A 24684-nucleotide genomic window follows, 5' to 3' on the forward strand; every position below is an offset into this window, starting at 1 on the left:
TTCCTTTCAGAAAAAGAATGGAGCTTTTGAATAGATACTCCAGATTTTTAAGTTGTGGTATGATAAAACTAAGAGAAATAAAATGTCCCACAATTACTACTTAATACCTTTTTCTACATACATTTACACACAAGTCAAGCTTTAGCAATTTACCAGATAAGTTAAATTCTAAATCATATTAGACAGGCCTGTACCATAAATGTGTTTATTCACATAAACCTCCTACACAGCAAAGTCAAATTCCATGAAGTCTTACAAGCTTATTATTATGCCAAGTATAATATACTTGCTTCTGTATAGTTGAGAAGACTACAATCTTGGGAGGACCTCTGAACTTGTCCTCTAATTGCACAATATGCAACCTTGCCTACCAGCAGCAGTGTCCTGTCGGGGATATGTACCAGGGATGTGTACACAGCAGGTCCTGCCAAGGCATTCAGGATGCACAGAAGCAATTAATTTATCTTCTAGCACTAAACTCTCACTTCAGATATCAATATCCTCATGCAGAACCAAAATGACTATAAAATGACTGTAAAACTTTAACTGGCCAATGTTTGCAAACACGCAATTACACAACTAGGTAAAGAGATGCACTTTGGTTAAAGAGAAACAAGCTCCCAATCCCTTCTCTAAAAGACCAACCCATTTCAGTAAATATCCAGCCAGGCACTTTAGGTCCCTTCTCCCTATCCTGCCAAAAAGCACAAAAAATAAAAACCACCATCACAAACAAAAAGCTAAATTATAATGCCAAACCCTTCAGTCCTGATTGTGCAAATAGGAAAAATCAGGAAGTATAAAGAATTAGGGTCCAAATAGTCATTTTGTGATGGGTAACTCAGAACTTACTGGGTTAGTCCTTCGCTTTCTCTCACACTCCCATCTTGTCCCATATACGCACACTTTACTTTCCTCTTTTACAAATACCTACAAAGTAAGGTAGAGAGGAAGCAATACTATTTATCAGCAAAACAGCTTATGGAGATACCTGCGAAGCAAACAAGCTTTTTGGAGGCCTGATATTGGGAAAGGGGTTTCATAAGCAGACATTGCAACAAAAAGAGTTTCTGACAACTTCACTGTTCTACAGTGAGGTAACCAAAAATGAAAATTTGCTGTATTACATAATACTTCTATCCATGTCCTTTCTCTTTGACCCACTGCTACTTAGCAGGAGGTAAAATGTACCATGTTAAACATTCAAAGGAAGAAAGGGAACAGTCTGGTTAGGGTGAGGACATAGTTATTACTTTTCAAAATTAAAACAATTTAATTCCTGCCAAATATAATTATGCAATCCTAGCATCTTCATAGAATTTTAAAACTGGAAGACTCCTTACAGACCATCTGGTCTTACCCTCTCATCTTACAGACAGGAAAACTAAAAATTTAAGCCCAAGATCAAGCAGTTACGTAATGACAAAACTGGGACTCCTGATTCAGTCCATTAGGTATTTTCTTTGATATCTGCATATATGCAACAATTTTCCAAGGTTCAAAGTTATGGACACAAATAAGCAAATGAACTGCTGCCTATCACATAAAGCATGTATATAATTTCAAATTCACTTTCATTATACAAAACAGATCCCCTACACTTTGCTGTTTCTATACCTGTAAGAGCTTTGTGCCTACTGGGACAGGTGGAGGAAGGTGAAAATGCAGGAAAAGAAAAAACAGCAAGCTAGTAAAGGTAATATAATCAAGAGATATGGTTGTTGGTATTAATCACTGTTGAAAAGACAAGATCAAAACATAGGGCAATGGAACTGTTTCCAGAGAGGGTTCTTACCCTGCAAAGAGCAAGACAGAAGCAATGTAAAAGTACTGGAATGCATGTTATATAAGCCAGCTGACTAGAGTGATCAGAATTCTTGTGGCATAAGATAGCACGATCTGCATTTTAAAACCAGAATTCCAGATGATACCAGAGCAGGTGGTCTTTAAGAGCACATTTTGAAAAACGCTGGGCTATGGGATATTGTGATCTAGGAGGGTTAAAGGTATTAAAAATTCTTATTCAGGAGTTCTGGGCCATTAACCAGCCCAGTTTGATCCTCTCAACCAACCAGGCAAAGGAAATGCCCCAGGCAAAACACACTAAGGCTGATTCTGTTCCCTGCCCAGGCAGTCAGACAAGGTGGCTGCCACCCAGTCACCCCTAAGGAGCCAAAGAACATTATGTAATCACTGCCCAAGTTCTAAGATAAAGAGATCAGAAGTTCTTTCACAAATGTCTGTCATTAAGTAAGGTCTTCCTTTACCCGTTAAGTAACTGATTATAAAAATCTACTTTTAATGTAGAGAAATATTTTGTCATCCACTGAAGAAAAGAAGCCTTTTATCTTAGGGCTGGAAAAAGAATTAGTCATTTTGTATCTACCAATTCATCCATGACTGTTGTGTGGTTACAAAGGGGGCAGACTCTGGCCCTCAGTGTTTAGTCCGGGTAGTGTTTCTCTTTGCATATAGGGATCTGAGAAAATAAGAAATGCAAAACAAAGCACAGAGCTATGAATAGTTACTTTTCATAGCAGCTATGACCACAAATTTAAATATGGTGAACTTGTGAGAAATTCTGAGAATATGAAAACAGGGTTACTATTCCAGAAATGATAAAAAAAAGTCAAAAGTCAGATTTAAAGGTGGCTTAGCAAATTTAATTCTGATGTTTATCTAGAGTTGCAAATCTTCAATACAGCGCAAAAGCGGTCTAAAGTGACATCATCTGATGCTCCTTTTTTTTTTTAAATGGGAAGAGTTATATTTGTTTACAGAATTTAAAAATATATATATATAATAGCATTAAGATTCCTATTATATATAATAGCATTTGGGACTATTATGACTGGGTACTTGACTATCAATCTATTTTAGGTACAATGCATGTTAGATAAACAAAGAGCTAAGATAACTTGCTACTGGAATTTTGTGTCTATGCATTCCAAACATTTTCTTTAAGACCAAGACTGTTTGCAATAGCTTCAGGAAAACAATACAAAAACCAAAACCTTTAATCCTTTTAGGGAATCAGTTCACCGTTCCTATTTCAAGGCAAAACAGTCATTTAAATATCAACCCCTGACGTTTCTGTTTTTAACTAGAACATTTCCAGAAAATAAGTACAGACATGTCCAGATTAACATTACATTCTCAAATGTTTTATAGTGTATTAGTGGTCTGCTTTTCTGTAATAATTTTAATTGGACCATATAAAAACTCTTATTACTCATACCTGGTACACAATGATTTTTTTTTTAAGTTAAAACTAAATTTACCCTACTGATAATAACTCTTAAAAAGTGCTAACGAAAAAATAAGGTAAGCAACGTAACTTCTACAGTTAAAATTTCTCATTTTTGCAGCCCAAAGAAGATCTGCCAGGAAGGGGCTGTGGGCTTTCTATTTTAACTTCTGAGGCAATTACACTCATATTTAAATGAATATTATTGTAATCCACTAAAAGTTAACTCCCCTCACAATTTTTACTTAGGGTTAAACAGGGATTGTAAAATGAAGAATTTTATTAGGGACCTTGGGGCAGATTTCTTATGTTTAGTTTCACTTAGCGTAAGGAGTCCTCACAAAGACTGTGATATAATTTAAAAGCCAACTGTTGGTTTCACACTAACATCCAAACAGTAATTACTGATCTTTACCAGGAATGTTTGTTTTAATTATAAAATAAACAGTTAGAACCTACTCCAAAAAGACTGTCACCTCGCCCCCTCTCCAGACCCCACGATGAAGTTGACCTCCCACTACTGAAGCGCCGTGGAAAAAGGAGGTAAAGAAAAAAACGCTTTTAAAATTAAGACGTTCACAGTTGCTGGACTTAGTCCAAGTGCAGTTCAGCCTAGAAACGAAAGTAGGAAACAACAGAGGTTTGGGCTTGGGATGATGTCAGCCATTTTAGGTACATTATTTACACTGGGAAGGAAGTGCCAAACTCGGCTGTTGTTTGCCTGTCGCTGCCAGTCCCCAGGTCGAACCAACTAAGTCCCGGCCTCACGCACATCTCCCGCACTGCACAAACGACAGGGAATTCAGCACAATTCTGCAACCCTCGACTCTCCAGGCCTCCAAAGACCCGGACCCCGCGTTAGGCGCCGCTTCCTGCACACGCACTTCCTTACAAAGAAGGAGCTGAGCCGCTCAAGAAAAGGGAGCGCTCGGCTCCCTCGCGGACCCTCTCCCCGCGGCTCCTGCCCGGCGCCCCGCCACCGGCATGCACAAAGGTGCTCGGCCCACGCAGCTATCCCGGGCCAGGCCCAGCACCCCCATTTCCCCGGCCTCCCCAGGCTCGGACCTTGCAGTCCACCGCGACGGCGTCGGGGGGGATGATGAGCGCCTCCTCGCCGCTCTTGGGCTCGTCCTTCTTGGCCTCCTTCTGGGCCAGAGCCGAGTTGAACGTCACCTTCACCATGGCGCGGCCTGGGGCGCCCTTTGAGGGCAGCGGTGGGCTGGAGGCGCGGGCTGCGAGCTCCCGGCTGCGGCTGCAGCCTCTACGGCTGGGCTCCGGGCTCGGCTCCGCGCAGCTGGGTAGGCTCGGGCGGCCCCGCGGTGGCAGACGCGGCTACTGCGGCGCAGCTCTCGCAGCCTCCCAGCTCGGGCGCGAGGGCGGAGACGGCTCGCTCACCCCCGGGACGGGGCGGGGCCGGGCGGCCGGGGCGGGGCGCTGCGCGGGACCCTGCCCTCGCGCCCACGCCGGGCGCCTAGAGGAGCTTGCTGGAGAGGGCCGAGCCGGCTGAGGGCGGGTCGTCTCTTGGGGCCGCCTGGATTTTCCAGTTCTGAATTCGCTCCCAACCAGTTTACCTCCGGGCCCAGTGTTGCAGGTTTGTAGCAAAGTCGGGTGAACTTTCCTAGATTCGCCGCATGCGACAGATTAACCTCTGGCAGCAGCAGGCCCCTCTTCCTTGCCCCCTTTTCCCCACCGCGAGCCTAAAGGCCGTGGAATTTTTGTGCGTCTGCATTTCCATTTTCTCACGTATTAGAGAACCGACTCTGTAGAGCGCCGGAATGTTTAAAGCTCTCTATCCTTGTGACTGACTTTATCTTCCACAGACCTCACCCACGGGCGTTTACCTGGCTCGGACTTGCCTTGTCTTTCTCTCCCTCGGGAGGTCAGAGCCTGTCCTGCCTCGCTCGTCCCAAACCAATTCGGAGGAAGCCTCTTGGCAGATTTGTATTTTAAACATCTCACACTCATAAAACAAAATGTTCCACTCTTGTGCGCACTTGGAAAAAACCCACATGCACACCGGGCTGATGTGTGATTCAAGGCACGGTCCTAGATGATGAGTCCTTACTTTTCTGCGAAATGAAAAATAATCACTTAAAGATAAAGCAAAATTCTCGTATTTTGAAGACGTTTTAGAGGATACTGGCTCGCACTATTACTCGCACTATACTCGCACTATAACTGTGTCAACAGATGGCCTCTTGGGCAAATGGTTGATCTTGTATCCTCTCCCGCCCCATTCTGTCATGGTTCAACCAGAGTCGTGGGTGTGCTCTAGAATGTTACAGCTGTGTCAGCTCTGCCCTGGCTCAACCCTGAAGAAAGTAGGTTGAGTGTGAGGTCCTTGGGGATTTGACTTTGCTCAAGGAGGGAGTATCTTAGAGTCTCTCTAGACTGTGGGACCATAAAACCCTAAGAAATAGCCCAAGATCCCCAAATCGCAGATTACATGTTTCAGGAACATCGTGGGCTGAGATAGAAACCTGGTCCAGACCTTGAGTCTGCTTGGGTTTTCTGAAAGTCCTGTCAAAGTGGACTAAGTGTTCTATTGCGAGTCGGAATAGCTGGGTTCCAGTTCTGGTGAGTTTGCACAGTAGCTAGCCATATGACTTGCAGCAACGAATTTAAACTCCCTGGGTCTCACTTGGCTGGTCATCAGCTCTGTGGGGTTGACTCTATGAACTGACATTTGACAGTAAAAATTGAATCTCATTCCTCAAAGTTAACTACTGCCCCCATCTCCCTATTTCATAGATTTCCTGAGACATTATAATTTAAGACTAAGAAATTCTGGAAGCAAGATCTGGAGGATTACTATAAATGGTTATACATAAATCCTTCCTCCTTCTTTCTGTGTTAGGACGAAATGGTGGAGATATACTCAAGGCATTTTGCACTAGGTAGAATTAGAGAAGAAAAGAAAACAAAATTCTTCCTGAACAGACTAGGAAGCTGAGGCAAAGCAAGAACAAATGAGGTTGACAGAACCAGAAATCCTCCCCTGCCCCAGGATTTCTATTTTAAAAGACTCATAAATAAAAGACCATTCATTATTTTGTGTACTAGCAGTGAGCAACAGTTTAAAATCAGTTGGCAAACGGTCTGAGAATAATCTCCTGGTTTTGTTTCTCCGTTTTATCTAGTGTGTCTGCAGAACTGTGTAGTGCACAACAGCAGGGATAATAAAGAAGCTGGACCGAGACCAAGCATAGCAAATCCAGTCTTGTGATTTATAAAAGGTCGCCTGTTGACCCTGAAAACTGAGGAGTGGGGGAGGAGGAGAGTCCATGACTGAACAAAAGAAAGTTGAAAACATAGTCATAAGTTACCATTAACTACCAAATGTAAAGGGAGTCTTAAAAGACCTTTGTTTTCCTTTTTCATGTTGATTTTAAGAGAGCAAGAAGAATCTGATCCTAGCTCTACCTATCACCAGAATCTAACTTTGTTTTTCTACTTATTAGGGAGGAAGGAATGACAAAATGGAATCAGGGAACTCAATTCTAGAATCTTTTAGACTAATGTGATATGCTTGGATAGGGAGCTTTTTCTTTTTAGGTTCTTTACAACTCTGTTCTCTCTGTTCTTTCTCAAGGAAGCAATTCCTTCATCTTCAGAGAAATTTCTTGAGATTTAACAAAATGATTGGAAAACATTTTTTGCAGTCCTTCGGTGAAACATCACTGAATATGCTCTTTGAAATGTGGTCCTGGAGGCCTCCCCTCTTAATCCAATGTGTGGCTTTAGCTGGGCATCTTGTGGCTTTGTCTCAACTTTCATAAAAGAAGTGTTTCTTCTAGTCGAGAGGTGAAGGCTTCCACTTGCCTCTTCAGAGACTTAAGCACTGTTTTTCCCTCTTCTTCATAAGTTTGTATACCCTTTATCATTTCTAAATTCCTTATCTCCCAAGTTTGTATTTCTTACCAGCTTCCTACCTCAATATCATATGTGCTTTTCAATTATTTTAATTTAATTTAAAAATAATTTATCATTATTTTCCTTGATGAACTGGCTAGATGAATTTTTTTTTCTTTCTCACATCTTGGTCTATAATATTGTTACAGCAAGTGTTACAAAGGGTGGTTCCGAGGACAAACCAAGTGGCACACAGAGAGTCGGAGAATCAAAGTTTATTCGCCGGTGGGCTCAGAGGGGTCTCACCACCAAATTCTGAGCCCCGTCTACCCAATTTTTCCCACTTTTATTAAGTTGGGGTGGTCTGAGGGGTGGGGTCTTGGGTGGCTAATGCCCACCAGGTAATAGGTTAGTTGATGCGTCAGATAATAGGTTAGTATTATGTTGATGCACCAAGTAATAGGGTAGTGGATGCACCAGGTAATAGGTTTAGTGTTATGCTGATGCGCCAGGTAATAGATTAGTTGATGGGCCAGGTAATAGGTTAGTATTATGCTGATGCGGGTCTTCTGTGAGGGGTGGGGGTCTCAGGTGGCTGATGTGCCAAGTAATAGATGGCAGATTTCCTTATCAATATCTCCAAACCCTCTGGGAATTATCCTAATGATAAGTGTAGATCTCTTTTTATTTGAAACTGTGGCATTTAGGAGTTTTGTTTTGTTTTGATTGATTTTGAAAAGACTGGATGTGTTCCACACAGATGAAAGAAAGGGAGAAAAAAAGAGAAAAGATGAGAATACAAATCAAAAAAGAGCGAAATCTAAAGAATAAGAAAACAATTCACAGACCGGGAAAAAATGTTTGTGAAACATGTATCTCATAAAGGACTTAAACCTAAAATACACAAAGAACTCTTAAAACTCAACAATAAGAAAACAAACTATCTCATTAAAAAATGGGCAAACAATCTGAACAGACACCTCACTGAAGAAGATATACATATGGCAAGTAAGCATATGAAAAGATGCTTCACATCATGTATCCTTAGGGAAATGCAAATTAAAACGACAGTGAGATACCCCTGCATACCTGTTAGAAAGGCCAAAATCCAAAACACTGACCATACCAAATGCTGATAAGGATGTGGAGCCACAGGGACTCTCATTCATTGCTGATGGGAATACAAAATAATACAGCTATTTTGGAAGGCACTTTGGCAATTTCTTATAAAACTAAACATACTCTTACCAAACAATTCAATAGTCATGCTCCTTGGTATTTACCCCAAGGATTTGAAAACTTATATCTACCAAAAAACCCTGCATATATATGTTTATAGTTGCTTTATATGTAATTACCAAAACTTGAAAACAACCAAGATGTCCTTCAGTAGATGGATGGATAAACAAACTATCGTACATCCTCATGATGGACTGTTATTCAACACTAAAAAGGAATGAGCTATCAAGCCATGAAAAGACATAGAGGAAACTTAAATGCATATTACTAAGTGAAAGAAGCCAATCTGAAAGGCTACATACTGTTTGATTCCAACTATATGACATTCTGGAAAAGGCAAAACTGTGGAGACAGTAAAAAGATCAGTGGTTGTCACTGATCAGTAAAAGATCAGGGTTTAGTGGGGAGGGAGAGAAGGATGAACAGGAGGAGCACAGAGGATTTTTAGGACAGTGAAACTCTTCCGTATGATACTACAGTGGTGGATACATGTCATTGTACATTTGTCAAAACCAATAAATGTACAACATGAGAGTGAACCCTAATGTAAACTATGGACTTTGGGTGATAATGATATATCAGTGTAGGTTCTTTGATTTAACAAGTGTACTAGTCCGGTGGGGGATGCAGACAGTGGAGGAGATTGTATGCGCGTGAGATGGGGGTACGTGGGAACTCTCTGTACTTGCTCAATTTTGCTGTGAACCTAAAAGTGCTCAAAAAATAAAGTTTATTAAAATGAGAGAGAGAAATGGCACAAAGGAGGGTGGTCCAATGGACAGAACCCGCTCAGAAGACCCAGACCCTAGTCTTGCCTAAACTTCACCATACTTCGTATTTCCATTGGTAACACTCTGCAAATAAGCCAGTTGTTCATAGCATGTTATCAAAGTTTAGAAAGAGCTGGAGAGGCCCGGTAAGGTTTCATGGAGAAGACAGAATTTTAGTTAGAGAAATGGAATGGACTGGGGTAAAGAAAAAGGAAGAGAAAAAAGAGGCTGAGAGGAGGGAAGAGCATGAAGAACACCACCAAGACCAGGAGAGGGGACTGAGGCCAGAGCAGAGCAGCCTAACTCGGGCACAGAGCGTATGCTGAGCTGTTGTGGAAAATACAGCTGGATGCGGAGGATGGATAAATCCGCCTGTCGTGTCGGAATTAGTAGTATGGACTTTATCCTCAGGGGACTGCTGAATGTTTCTGTAAATATCACTTCAAAAAAAAATGTTGCTCTATAAAGATCTGGCATTCTGGGTAAGTGAGAAAGGAGGAAACACCAGAAGCAGAAGGAGAAGTTCCAACAGCTTTTTTCTTTTTTTATGAGGACACAGATGTTTCTAATGCTCTTTTATTTAAGTTAGATGAAAGAGTACCAAATAAATCCAACATTGCTAATAACAATGTGTAATAGACAGTATGTGTGTTTATAAATCAAACAAGGTAAAGGACGTATGCACGAAGGCTGGCAGAAAATGGTAAAAAGTCTGTTGTACTCCAGCTCAACCTTACCAAGCATCCTACTAGGCTTCATCAAGGAAGGCTTTATATTTCTGGGCAAATGGCATAAAGGTGTTGATGTCACAGCCATTGTTTTGGCAACATGGATTGTAGGAGGAGGCACTAATATTTCTCTATCATGGCTGCATACATAATAGACATCTTCACACAAAATGTGTATGTGTGTGTGTAACTAAACTCCTCGATACACTTCTCAAGACCCTCCACATCCTGGTGACATCCGGCCAGGCCCCCATGTACCCTCCCCACTCTCTTCTCTTCCTTCAGTGTAGGAATTTTCCCTACTTATATCTTTATCAAACTATTACTCTAATTAAGATAGAGAAAGCATGGAGCAAATTTTTTTATAATGAAAGAGGAAAATGAAGTTAGGACTGAGAAATTTCTTTCAGTGATTTCTTAAATGCTTGACTAAATTTCCAGAGAAAGTTAGTATCATCTTTTTTTTTCACACTTTTCTAAAATGAGATAAATCTGATACATACATGGTAAGATACATGTAGCTACCCAAAGGCAGACTCCATCTAACCCTAATTTTTAAAGATGTATGAATTACCACAGGGTCCAGTTAAAAGTCCCCATGTGATCCCTAAATATTTTTTTCTTTTTAATTTTTTTAACCTTTTCCCCACAGCTGGGACAAAAGCAATGGTAACTTTACATGAGTTCTAGAGAATTATTTAACATTTGGAGACTTTAATGAAAAAAAGAAAAGGCTATCACTTAATCCTGACTATAAATATTTTTTAAAGTGTGGATACTTTCATAAGTGGAACATACATTATTTCCTGGAGATATTTTACAAATCTAACTGCTAAATAACTTTTTTGTCTTGAATTTTTAAGATAATGACTGACATAATCTAATCATGGTTTGAGATACCACATCTCCAAATATTTTTTTATATTTTATCTTATACAGTTGTGTACTTCCATATCTGTGGATTCGTCAGTATTTGTGGATTCAACCAACCACAGATGGAAAAAAAAAAGGGGGGATGCTTGCACCTATACTGAACATGTACAGACTTTATCCTCTTATCATTATTTCCTGAACAATATAGTATAACAACTATTTACATAGCATTTACATTGTATTAGGTATTATAAGTACTCTGGAGATGATTTAAAGGGAAAATGTGTGTAGGTTAAATGCAAATACTACACCATTTATATAAGGGACTTGAGCATCCATGGATTTTGGTATTTGCTGGGGGTCCTAGAACCAATCCCTCACAGATACCCAAGGACTGTATTTCATAAATACTTATTACATCTAAGGCACATGTGCAATTTAAAGCTAAGTAAAAATAGAAAAAAAGTGTTGGGCAGGAAATCAAAAAACAAACTTGGCTGCCTTGGGAAACTCAAATTTCTGAAAACTATAAATCTGGAGTCCTGTGTTCTCAGACTTAATAGCCAGAGGACTTTGCCTTGTATTCAAACAATGTTCTAGCTAGTAGAATCAAAGAACTGGAAAAAAAAAAAAAACTTTAAGAAGACTTCTGATAGTTCTTTTTTTACCTAGTCCAAGAACAGATTGCAATCCAATCTAATGGGAAGGTCACGCTTATTTAGACAGACTTAATTTTTTAAAAGCCACAACAAAATTACTTTTCTTATGATCATTTAACAGAACTATTCAAAAATCAAAGAAAAACTTGAACTATTTTGATCTCCTGTGGAACTGTGGTCAATGGCAGCTATAAGTGGTCAGGCCCTAAAGTGATCTTTCCAGCTTGAGACCCCAAGACACATTGCAATAGTTATTAAGGAAAAAAAACATTCATAAAGCAGCATAATTAATGGGATAGAAACAGTAAGGGCTTTATTCCACACTTAGCCTTCATGGCTTCTGGGTGGTAGTGCAATCCAGCCGCAGATACCGTTGCTGTTTTCTATTAACTCTGGGATCATTTCCTAGACCAGCATGACAGTCTATGCCTAGCTAAAACCCTCCTTCACACTCCCAGCCCTCAGTAGACACATAGACCTGGAAAAGGCCTCACAACGAGTTATTGACAAATAAACCCTTAGAAGTAACTGGGACAGTTAACATGTGTTGTCCAGACCAGACTTATTGTACTACTTTCTATGGTAAGCATGGGTAGAGCATGTACTTGAAAACGACATTTCTCAAACTGGGTGAAAACTGCAAGATCTTTGGGTTGGTAAAATGAATTGGTTTCTTCTCCTCAGTTCTGCCTTGATAGTTGCTGCTTTAAAGTTGTTTAAGACTCATTTTGATGTTGAAGAAAAGACTTAAAAATACATGTTTCTTTAGTGAGGTGATAGCTGTAAAGCAAACCTGGGAGGTCGCAACTGAAGGAGCTCCAGGTGGGACGAAAGCATGGTAAATGGGCTGTGCCATGTGACCCGTGCCTGGGACCAAAAGAGGCCTTAAAGAAGCATGTTTGAGAGCCTTCCAATTACAGATGGCTTCTTACAGTGCACTCGAATACAAAAGAGGTTATTTTATTCCCCAAATCTGCCTGGGTTCCAGGCCAATTTAACCAACTTTTAAAAGAATAGGGGAAATGCAAATAAGCCCACCAAGGCAAGATAAATCTATTTGATTTTTACTTTGGATCTGGCGTAGTCAACTTCCTTGTGCTTTGAATCATTGCATAACAGTAAGGACTTACACCCAAGAGAAAACTGTTTGTACTTTGAGTCAGAAAGCATCTAAGAGACTGTTTCTGTATAATCTTTCATCTGGTTTCCCTCTGGCTTATTTTAAGAAAAGGGGAAAAGGTTTGATTTATTAAAATTCCAGAGAACAAAGACATAGATATTTATGTAAAAAACCCCCTTTTAAAATTTTTAAAATTTCTCTTAAAGGATGTTTCACACAGATGAAATAAGAGCAGAGTCAGGATATACCTTTTGAAGGCCAAGGGAAATATTCAGACATGTTAAATATACTATATATTTATATATAAATATGCTATATTTATATCTAAGATGAAACATGGAAGTTTCTCCTTAGGATATTCTTGGGTCTGGTTGATCACACAGCATAAAAGGCCTATAAATTTCATCTTAGAGAAAGTGCATGACCTAAACCAGAAATGGCACGTTTAACTACCAATTGCTTTAAGAGACCACACACAGAGGGGAAAAAATATTATAAAAGAAAATCTGATCAGATGCTAAAAGATATACTAAGGAAGTGGTCTGCCTTTGGTTTCACCAGTGAAAACAGCAAAGGAATAAAAAACAGTAAGTACCTTCTTCCCCTTTCTAAGTGCTCAGCTCAGGGCCATTTTCTTTTAGGCAAAGAAGGATTAGAGGAACAAACAAAATAAGGCATTCCCCCAAAAGAATAAAATTGCATAGCAACTACAAATAAACCTCTACTCAAGAGAAAAGAAACAAAAATTGCTAGTGGTTCAAGAAATACCCGTACACTAGTCTAGTGGTCTAGTCTAAATTAAAGCCCAGTAAGTCACTAAATGAGGGTGCACCTCACTGTGGCTGTGCACTGTTAGGAAGAGGACCGTTTGTTCTACTTGACTCTATCAGGGCCCTTGTCTTTCAGTACTGTGGAGCATACTATTGACGGAGCATGCTGCTTCCAATATATCTTAACTAGTTTTTCCTTTTTTTTTTCCTGGCTTGGTCAATTTTTAAACTTTGATATTCATTTCTTTCTGAAAGTGAACTTTACATTTTGCAAGGAGAAAAATGATACTTTGGAGGTATTATAAAACATTGCATTATAGCCATTGCCAAGAAATAGTATGATCATCGTTCTGAGATAGAATTAGTTTCATGAAGAATTGGATTGCATATAATAACAGGAACAAGCATATGTATACTGCACACAAGAAGTCTTAATGGCATTTAATCAAAAGCAATTTGATTCAACGTTTTAAAAACCTTTTGCCACATTACCTATACACTTTGTGAAAGTCACATCCGTCACAGTGAGGGTGAGAAAGTTCCCTTGTTAATGGCAAGTAGGTGGGTGGTTGCAGAAGACTGTGCAAAGATTGGAAATAAAAGAAGAAAGAAATTGGGCAGAGAGAGCATGGAGTATGAAAAGTGGAAGAAAGGATGCATGTCATTAAGAACAAGTAGTTCTGAGGAACAGGAATTTGAACTAATAAATCCTGTTGTCTAATGGAATGCACCCAAGAATAAAACGAACAGCTCAGTTGGTTGAAGACAGATTTCTAAGAATTTTTTCTTATCGACTTCCTAAGGAAAGCCAATATTTCAGATGCTCTGATATCCATGATCAAATGGGATTTTCAAACAACTGAGAAGAGAAAGCAAGACGAAAACACTTGAAGTCATGAAATAATGAACAAAATAAGATAGTGCAGAATCATTGCTAAAATGAAGTTCACCCCATGCCAACATATGCGGAGCAGACAAGGTTGTGTTCCTAAAGGTGATGCTGCTCTCATTTCGGGCACTATCCAGCCTAAGCCAAACCAAAGAATGTTGCTTATATATAGCAGGCTCCCTCTGGGAGGAACCTGAGGAAAGTTACAAAAAAAGGGAGAGGAAGCCAAAAGAGTGTTTTTAGTCTCACACATCCTGTGCTTTTTTTCAGCTGCTATTTTGAAAGATAAACATTACATTTGTGGTTGAGTTTTTTCTAGGTTAAAGAAAACAAAACAATATGGTCATTAAAAGAAGAGACCTGAGATGGAGCTAATGACCTTGAAAATGCAGGCTGCTTTCCTGGTTTTAAAAAAAACGAAACAAAACAAAGAAACTATTTTTTTGAAAAAAAAAAAGATTGAAAAACAACGAAGCCCTTGCGTGCATCTCCAGTTCCCCCAGGGCCCAGCTGGTTCTAGAGTGACCTGAACACAAAGACGCTCTGTCAAGTGGGAAGCTCTGCGAGCAGAGAAATGACATGCCTTGCCTGTACAGCGGCATTCCATTTTTAGGTTTCATTCGATTGGCATTTCATAGGCAGGAAGTTTTATTCAACTTGGGTTTTATTAAAACTAGAGTATTTCATATTCTTGATTAAAAAATGGAAGCAAGTTTTATTTAGGAAGCTAGTAGAGTTTTCTTGTGGGTTTGAAGGCAATTCTGCTTTACCACTGGGTCGCTTCTATAGAGTCCTGTGGTTTCACATTAGATACCAAAAGTAGCTCTTACTTAACTATATCCAGAATCCTGTTGTCGTCACACAGGACATCCCTAAAAGATATTGTCTGCTGATAGATCAGAGGATTTGAGAGGTGGAGACCAGCCTACATGACATTGGTTAGGGCAGTGGGTGAAAATGCCTGCTGGTCTAGATATTATTGAGCCTGCTTGAGAAATTACTCAGTGTGGCTAGGGTTGAGGCCCTCAGTTATGCTCCACATAGGCCTCCTCTCAGATTTCTTGGGCTTCCTCACAGCATGACAGCTCAGTGTTAAGAAGAGGGGCATCAAAAGAACCCAAGCAAAGCTATATTGCATTTTATAACCTAGCCTTAAAGGTCACATAAGGTCACACACTTCTGCTAGAGTCACAAAGCCAGCCAGAATCAAGGAAAAGATCATAGATCTCACCTCTCAATGATAGGTGTGTCAAAGAATGTATAAACTGGTTTAGTTATTGCAGATAAATTAGGAAAATATACTCTGCCACACTTTTTTTTAAATTTCATTTTTAATTATTATGGGTACATAATAGTTGTATTTATTTATAGGGTACATGTGATGTTTTGATACAGGCATACAATATGAATTAATCAAATCTGGATAATTGGGCTATCTTTCACCTCAGGTATTTATCATTTGTGTTCCATTTCCACTCTTTTAGTTATTTTAAAGTATACCCTAACTTATTGTTGATTATAGTTACTTTGTTATGCTATCAAATATTGTTCATTCTATCTAACTAACTATATTTTTGCACCCATTAACCATCCCCACTTTATCCCACCTCCCCACTACCCTTCCCAGCCTCTGGTAACCATCATTCTACTCTCTGTCTCCATGAGATCAATTGTTTTTAATTAGCTCCCAGGTATGAGTGAGAACATGCGAAATTTGCCTTTCTGTGCTTTGCTTATTTCACTTAACATAATGTCGTCCAGTTCCATCCAGATTGTTGCAAATGGCAGGATTTCATTCTTTTTTGTAGCTATATAATATTCCATTGTGTATATATACCACAATTTCTTTACCTGTTCATCTGCTAATGGACACTTAGGTTGATTCCAAATCTTGGCTATTGTGAATAGTGCTGCAATAAACATGGGAGTGCAGATATCTTTTTGATATACTGAATTCCTCTCCTTTGGATATAAACTCGGCAGTGGATTGCTGGGTCATATGATAGTTCTATTTTTGTTTTTTGAGGAACATCCATACTGTTTTCCATAGTGTTTGCACTAATTTACATTCTCACCAACAGTTTATGAGGATTCCCCTTTCTCCACATCCTAGGCATTCATTATTGCCTGTCTTTCTGATAAAAGCCATTTTAACTGGGGTGAGATGATATCTCATTGTAGTTTTGATTTGGATTTTTCTGATGACAGTGATGAGCATTTGTTTATATACCTGTTGACCATTTGTATGTCTTCTTTTGAGAAATGTTTATTCAGATCCTTTGCCCATTTTTAAATTGGATTATTTGATTCTTTCCTATGGAGTTATTGGAGCTCCTTATATAGTCTAGTTATTAATCCCTTGTCAGATGGGTAGTTTGCAAATATTTTCTACCATTTTGTGGGTTGTCTCTTCACTTTGTTGATTGTGTCCTTTGCTGTGCAGAAGCTTTTTAACTTGATGTGATTCCATTTGTCCAATTTTGCTTTGGTTGCCTGCGCTTTGGGGGGTATTACTCAGGAAGTCCTTGCCCCCAGACCAATGTCCTGAAGCATTTCCCCAATGATTTCTTTTTGTAATTTCATAGTTTTGGGTCTTTCATTTAAGTCTTTAATCCATTTTTATTTGATTTTTGTGTATGACAAGAGATAGGATCTAGTTTCATTCTTTTGCATACCATTTTCCCAGCACCATTTATTGAAGAGACTATCTTTTTCCCACTGTATGTTCTTGGTAACTTTGTCAAAGGTACGTTCACTATAGATGTGTGGATTTATTTCTGGGTTCTCTATTCTGTTCCATTGGTCTGTATATCTGTTTTTATTCCAGTACCATGCTGTTTTGGTTACTACAGCTCTGTAGTATAATTTGAAGTCAGGTAATGTGATTCCTCCAATTTTGTTCTTTTTGCTCTGGATATGCTCAGGTTAGCTTAGACTATTCTGGGTCTTTTGTGGTCCCATATAAATTTTAGGATTATTTTTTCTATTTCTGTGAAGAATGTCATTGGTATTTTGATGGGGATTACATTAAAATCTGTAGATTGCTTCAGGTAGTATCTGCCACAAACACTTTTATACATGATAGAGTACAGATAGAAAGTCAGATATGAGGTGGTCAAATGCGGTCACAATGTAAAACAAAAAATACTCACTAAAAAACTTCCAAAAGAATTAAAAAATTTGAATGCATTGTTTGGCAGGATTGAAGATGCCCTATAAATTGGTTTAAGTTTTTTGGAAAACTACTTAGCAGTATTCATACTCTTTGACACAATATAAAAATGTGGAAACATTCTAAATACTGGCAAGAGGATAGTATGCATAATGATTCCACATTGTTTAATAATGATTATATAGGCAGTAACAATGACAACTTTACAAACTTGTAGATATAACTAAATACACACACACTAACAAAACAACACAAAAAATAATATACATAAAATACTAGATATATGCAATATGTATGTATATATACTGACAGATTGAAATTGAACAAGGAACAACAGAAATAGAGTTTAATGCCATTTATATTCTTTTCTCTACAAACTTACTTAGATGTAAGTAAAATGTAAAGAAAATGTGGTATATGTACACAATGAAATATTATTCAGCCATAAAAGAGAAATCCTGTCATTTGTGACAACACGGATAAGCCTGGAGGACATTGTACTAAGTGAGATAATCAAGGCACAGAAAGATAAATACCACGTGATCTCACTCATATGTGGACTTTAATAAAGCTGATCTCATAGAAGAAGAGAGTAGAATGGTGCTTATCAGAGGCTTGCATGGTTGGGAGGCGAGAGAGGGGGAGGTTTTGGTCAAAGCATATATAATTAGTTAGATAGAAGGAATAAAAACATGTCCCAGAGTAAGCAAATATATAGAGATGGAAAGTCGATAAGTGATTTCCCAGGGGCTGGGGACTGGAGGAGAAAGGATAGGTTGGTGAGGTGGAGAGAAATAGGAATGACTACTAAAGGTTATGGAGTTTCTTTTGGTGGTAGTGAAAATGTGGATAGTAGCCTTAGCACAGAGATTTTGCCAATGCAAGATACAATGAAAAGAAATGAGAGCATCTGGATCTATTAATACTTTTTAAATCTGTGCAATAAACCCTTCATGTTTTCCTGTCATGGAAGGTACACTGTCTGTACACACACTCACTAAATTTACCAAATTCAGTCCAACTTCAAGACATTTATTTTGAAAGTTGTTGAAGATATCTATACCCCGTGTTCTGTTTGCAAGAGCGCACAAAGTGAGTAAATCTTTGTAGCAAAGAAAATCTTCTGTTATGACCCAAATGAAGTATAAAACCTGTGCCAAATCAGCAGCATCAGTTGATTCATCCAAAGTGATCAAATAATATGTTATTTTCCTTTTGAATTATTGTATAAAGTTGTCCTGTTAAGTGAAGGCTAATTTATGCTGCCAATCGGTTATGGTTCTCCTTGAAAAAGACAGTTGTTTGTACTTTGAAACGTTATCAGAGTCTAAGCATCCTACAACTTCAACAATGCATTCTTTCACATTTTCTACGTCACTGAATGGCCTCCCTTTTTTCCAGAGTATATAAGCTACTTTATAAGTTGCTTCAGTGGCATTATTTCCAGGTCTTATTGCTGCTTGAAAGAATTGTCTTTGCTTTTGCTTTTCATGTTTTAATTTCTGCAATACAACCTTTAGTACCACTCCCTCTAATTTTAAATATTTGTGGTCCTTATGAGTGTTATAATGCTGATGAGCATTGAATTTCTTTAGTGTTGATATTACAGTATCCCAAAGCAAGAAAATCATCTTATCTTTAGCAGAAATGAGATAATATTGCAATTCCCAATCCCTTAAAAAGTCTGTTTTTTCCTTCACTGTTCTCTTGGTCTTCTTTGACAAGATGGGCTATTAAACAGAATTAAAAAATACTGTTGAGCTGTGCAACTATTCACACATTTGACTTCAAACAGAAACACAGTGCACCATTGTCAAAAGTTGGTAACAGACTGGTGTACTGGACCCCCACAAACTCTCACCAACCAGCCTTGTGGGAGTAGTGGTGCCACTCAGGTGGGGGAAGTTAGAACTAAAACATGAACAGAACAGCCATCATTTAGCCCTTATGGCTTACTAATGTTCTAATTGCGCAGGTCAATCTGGGAGGATTATTTCTTTGAAACCTATTTTATCCTTTGGTATTTAAAATCCATTCATTAAAAAATAAAATAAAAATATAAAAGACAAACAAAAATGTATTCATAAAAATAAAAGGATTTGTTCTATAAAATTTGGATTTAGTCAAAAGGCTGCACTTAAGGACCTAGAAGGCCACATGTGACCTTAAGGCCATAGATTCCCCATCCCTGTTCTAGCCATTGGATAAAGGAGCAAGAGAGTCTTTGTCAGCTGCTTTCGAAGCAGAAGGCAGTAAGAGCAGTGACCTCAGGACACACAGTGCAGAAAGACAGGGCCATTCTCCAGAGCATGATTTTTAGATGAGGGTGACAGTGCTCCCACTGGGGCAAAACTTGGCTCTTGGGGGTAAGGAAAGCAAAAAACCTTAGCTATTGCCATAGTCTGTGGCCCCCCAAAGGGCCACAGTACATAAATAGATACACTGGCTGCTTTTCTTTCAGGATCTCTGCCCTGGCCCATCCACAGTGACCAGGGGCGGGCTCCTGGCATCACAGCCAGCTCCCACAGGCAGGGCTGTTTAATCACAAAGACAAGCAGCAAACCAAGAATCACCAGACCTTTAAGGAAAACCAACATCATGAAGGACAGGCACCAAACCCAATAAATAGAAGCATGGATGCCCAAGGGGCCAGTTAATAGAGCAAACAAGATTTCAAATGAACTACAGTTAAAAACCTTAGAGCGATGAAAAGATACTGCAACCATAACAGCAGGCAGTTTTAAAAGAATCGGTTATTGATTTTGAAAATTAAAAAATGATCATCAAGATAAAAGGCCTACTAGATAAACCAAATAGCAAAATAAATACACCAAAGAATAAAATAGTGAAACATAAGAAATGAGCACAAGAATTCAACCATAGTAGAGCACACCAGATATGAAAAGCACTGCAAAAAAGGAATGAAATAATATGTGTATGTATTTTAATTGCACAATTTTTTTTTTTGGAAAAAACTTGTAGATGTTGTAGGTAGTCTTCTAAAATGGCCCCAATGATCCTTTTCTGTGAGCTTGCAAAGTTTCAGTTTGCTTTTCTGTAGGAGGGAAACTTCATAGGACAACTCTATAGTTATTAAGAGAATTATTATCACAAAATGCACCTCAGTTGCACAGTTTACAAAGTGAGACACTTTCCTTTCTTCTCAACTACATTGCCATTGCCTTAATGTGTGACTAAGATCTTTTTTGCCATTACACAGTAGGATCTTAGCATGTGTAAGCAGGTTTGAAATGATTCAATAACTTTCTCTCACTTTATTGAATAATAGCAGTGAGTAGAGCACTGAGTCAGTTGGAGAAAAAAACAGTGTGTCTTGAGTCAAGTGAATAAGAACCACTAATAATAGAAGCCCTCAAACTACTTATTTACTTTACTTTACAATTAGTAGTTAACTGTAATAGGAAAGTAATTATCCACATGTTATCCACAGGAAAATACGAAGGCAGAGGTTGCGCGATTTTTCCAGGCCTGTCAAACAACAGCAAAACTGGGATCTCTTGTAATTCCTAACTTTCTGATATTCCCTTGGACTTCTGCAATAGACTTATGGCTCAGATAGACTTAACTAGTCCCTAATAAAGATTATAGCTAATATTTATTGAACACTATTATATTCTAGGCATCATGCAAAGTGCTTTACATGTATTAACTCAGATAATCCATCCACAGGACATTCTCACAAGGTAAGTGTTATTATTACCCCCATTTTACAGGTGAGAAAACTGAGGCCCAGAGATACTTAAGCAACGTCCTAAGGTCTCACAACTGGTAAGCAGCAGAGTCCAGTGTGAACCAGGCAGTCTGGCTCCATAACCTACACTCTTACTTTGTGTGCAGTGGAGACACTTTCGGGCCAGGTACTATAGGTGCTGGGGACTTTTAAGAGTTTTCATGGGGTGGAAGTTGAGAAAGGAATTGTACCATTGGGCAGTGCAGGCATTTTGGAAAGAGTTGTTCCTGCCTGGTGGTAAATGTTGATTATGCCTCCCAGTTTACTTATATCTATTTTATTACTCTTTCTCTTGACTTCTTTTCTTCCTTTTTTTCTGTGGATTGATATCAAGCCTAACTAAGGGGGTGTGACCACTGAAACCACGTTGGCAGGCCTCTTGTGCTGAACAGTATGTACACATGGAAGAGCAGTTTTGAGATTCCAGAGGGAGGTACACATATGGTGATCTTTCATATTTCAAAGTAAAATATGAAAAGCCTGGTTTCATTCTTTTACCATATTGATTGTTTTACAGATTGCATCTGTTATGTAATTTTGTTTTTGCTTTTGTCAAGATTTTCGTAGAAGGATATATCTGTACTATACTAGTGACCAAGTTTTAGACAAATTATAATAGTAATATATGCTAATTGTAACAAAAATTTGAAGAACACAGATTTGTATAGAGCAAATATGTTTCATTTGGGTCAAAAATTGTAATGTAAATATGAACCCATAAAATTATTAGAAGAAAATATTGGTGAATTTAAATAATAGTCTTGGAGTGAGGGAAGTACTCTAGGGATAAAATAATACCCTACAATGATAAAAGAAAACATCAGTATATTAAATTGCAAAAAAATTTCTCATCAAAAATGTAAAAAAAATTTAATGTAACAATGTAAAAAACTTAAAAACTAAAAACTAAAAAGATTAACAAAAGTGGGGGGCAAAATTTATAATATCTACAAAATGAATAGCTATTTAAAAAAACTATACAGCCTGTAATCCCAGCACTTGGGAGGCTGAGATGGGAGGATGGCTTGAAATCAGGAGTTCAAGACCAGCCTGGGCAATATAGCTACACCCCCCATCTCTACAAAAAATAAAAATAAAAAAAATTAGCCAGGTGTAGTGGTGTTCACCTGTAGTCCTAGCTACTTGGGAGGCTGCGGTGGAAGGATTGCTTGAGCCCAGGCGTTCGAGGCTGCAGCGAGCTATGATCATGCCACTGCACTCCAGCTCTGGGTGACAGTGCGAGACTCTGTCTCTAAACAAAACAAAGCAAAACAAAACTATACAAAGTGCTACTTCAAATCAATAAGAAAATTACAATTAAATAGAAAATAGAAAAGTGGGCAAAGGATATGAATAGTTTACCAAAAAAAAGCACATAAAAATGCTTTGACCTTAATCAAAAATGAAAATATTAATACACTAAGAAGATATAATTTTGACGTGATTACCAAAGATGTAAACTTTTTGTAGTACGCAGATGTGAAAGAAGTAAGATATGAAGAAGTAAGTACATTCACATATTCTTTGTGGGAGTGTAATTTTCGTTGTTGAAGTCCTCTCATGAGGTTGCAAAGTATAAATTGATATAATCTTTTGGAAGGCAATATAGCAGTATTTATGAACACTTTAAATTCTCAGACTTTTTGACCAAGCAATTACAACAGGAATTCATTTTATGTACAGATTAATACAGACACAATATATGTGTCATTGTGCCATCATTTGTAATAGGGAAAAACTGCAAACAACCTAAATATTCTTCAGTAGGGGAAAGGGTAAATAAACTATGATGTTTCATTTCCACAAAACACCGTACAGTTCTTAAATAATGAAGCAAAGCAAAATGTGCTTACTTGGAAAGATGTTCAGGATCCATCATTTAGTGAAAAAGAGTAATTTGCAGTACAATATATGTGGTGTGATCCCATTTGGGTATGCATATTTTACAGTAAATATGTGTGTGTATTGGTTAGGATGCTTTTGTTGCAAGTAAACAGAAAATCATGAAATTTATCAGGTTCCACAATTGGAAGTGTAGAGGCTAGTTGGGTTTAGGGTTAGCAATAGTGGCTTAATCCAGAGGCCTGACTCTGTTTCTGTGATTCTGGTGGCTCAGCTTCCTCTGCTGACCCTGCCTCAAGCTGGTTCCATAGTTGGGGTTCACCTCTCCCAGCTTGGTTCTCCTGAGAGGAAACCAACCCCCCAGCAAATTTCTCCTTGCATGTCGCTGCCCTGAGCTGGGTCAGGGTAGTGACTCACGTGCCTGTTCTCAACCCAGTCCCTGGGAGAGGGAAATACCCTGCACTGATGGCTAAGGCCTGCGTTTCTGAACCAGTTCCTGGCAAGGGAGAAGGATTCAACATTATCATCTCAGACTAATCAGGGTTCACCCAAGAATTAGGGCTCACCCAGTGAAATGGTAACCATACATGGGATGGGAGGAAGTAAAGGGCTATGAGGATAAACACAGATTTTTATTTTTCACTTCTTCGCTTTCTACACTGTTAATTTTTTTTTCATAGCTGCATGTGTCTGACTCAAGATCGTAGCAGGAAGCATATGAACAGATGGCATATTGGAGAGGGTTTAATGAAGGGACTATTTACCAAGGTGTGGGCAAGGTTAAAGGAAAAAAAAGAGGTGGTGAGTCATGTGAAGCATGCCCAGCCTAGCAACGGCAGGAAGTTGTTCTTGCTTCTGGGCCTGAGGGGACCACAGACTGGGGGCAGGCGGGATGGGGTGAGGGAACCTAGAGAGCTGGTGCTGAGAGGAGAATGAAGAGGGCTCCTGCCTGGCTAGGAGTGAGGCAGGAAGGGAGTGACATGTGGAGGAATGCAGAGAGACCTCTTGCCCTCCAGTCTCCTGTGGTGCTTCCAGCCAGAAGCCAGAGGACACACTCAAGGCCATCCTTAGAGGTCGGCCTCCAGGGACTCAGAGCAGGGGGAGAAGGATGCAGAATGGATGATTTGGGGGGAGAGGAGGGCACACAGGTGAGACAATTAACCAGCACAGCATAGATTAATTAAAAAATTAATGCTTTTTTAAAATTTAAAAAAATGTGGGAAATCCTGTCACATGTTACAACATGAATGAAGCCTGAGGACATTATGCTAATTGAAATAAGTGAATCACAAAAAGACAAATACCATATGATTCCACTTATTTGAGGTAGCTAAAGTAGTCAAATTCATAGAAACGGAGTAGAAAGGTGGTTGCTAGGGGCTGTGAGAGGGGAAAATGGGGATAGAGTTTCAGTTTTGCAAGAAGAAAAAGTTCTAGAGATCTGCTGTACAACAATGTGAATGTACTTAACCCTACTGAACTGTACTCTTAAAAATAGTTATGATGGATTCTGGCCTTTCTAATAGGCGTATAGGGGCATCTCATTGTTGTTTTAATTTGCAATTCCCTAAGGACATGATGTTGAACATCTTTTCATATGCTTATTTGCCACTGTATATCTTCTATATCTGTTCAGGTCCTTTGCTCATTTTTTATTTGGCTTGTTTACTTTGTTACTGTTGAGTTTTAAGAGTTCTTTGTATATTTTGGCTGCGAGTCCTTTATCAGATATGTTTTTTGCAAATATTTTCTTCCAGATGTGGCTTGTCTTT

The 24684-nt window shown here is 38.8% G+C and overlaps 1 protein-coding gene across 2 annotated transcripts in view; it reads right to left on the minus strand.

The window, feature by feature from the left end:
* The window catches only part of ITM2B (integral membrane protein 2B), a 24884-nt gene extending 20240 nt beyond the window's left edge, over nucleotides 1-4644 (minus strand). For both annotated transcript variants that reach the window (XM_012648907.1, XM_012648898.1), the window contains exon 1: nucleotides 4313-4644. In XM_012648907.1, coding sequence (XP_012504361.1) covers nucleotides 4313-4429 — 117 coding nt within the window. In that variant the 5' untranslated portion in view covers nucleotides 4430-4644. The remainder of the gene's footprint in view (nucleotides 1-4312) is intronic.
* Between the last annotated feature and the right edge of the window lie 20040 nt (nucleotides 4645-24684).

Source organism: Propithecus coquereli, unplaced genomic scaffold, assembly GCF_000956105.1.
Source record: "Propithecus coquereli isolate 6110/MARCELLA unplaced genomic scaffold, Pcoq_1.0 Scaffold11, whole genome shotgun sequence".
NCBI classification, from domain to species: domain Eukaryota; kingdom Metazoa; phylum Chordata; class Mammalia; order Primates; family Indriidae; genus Propithecus; species Propithecus coquereli.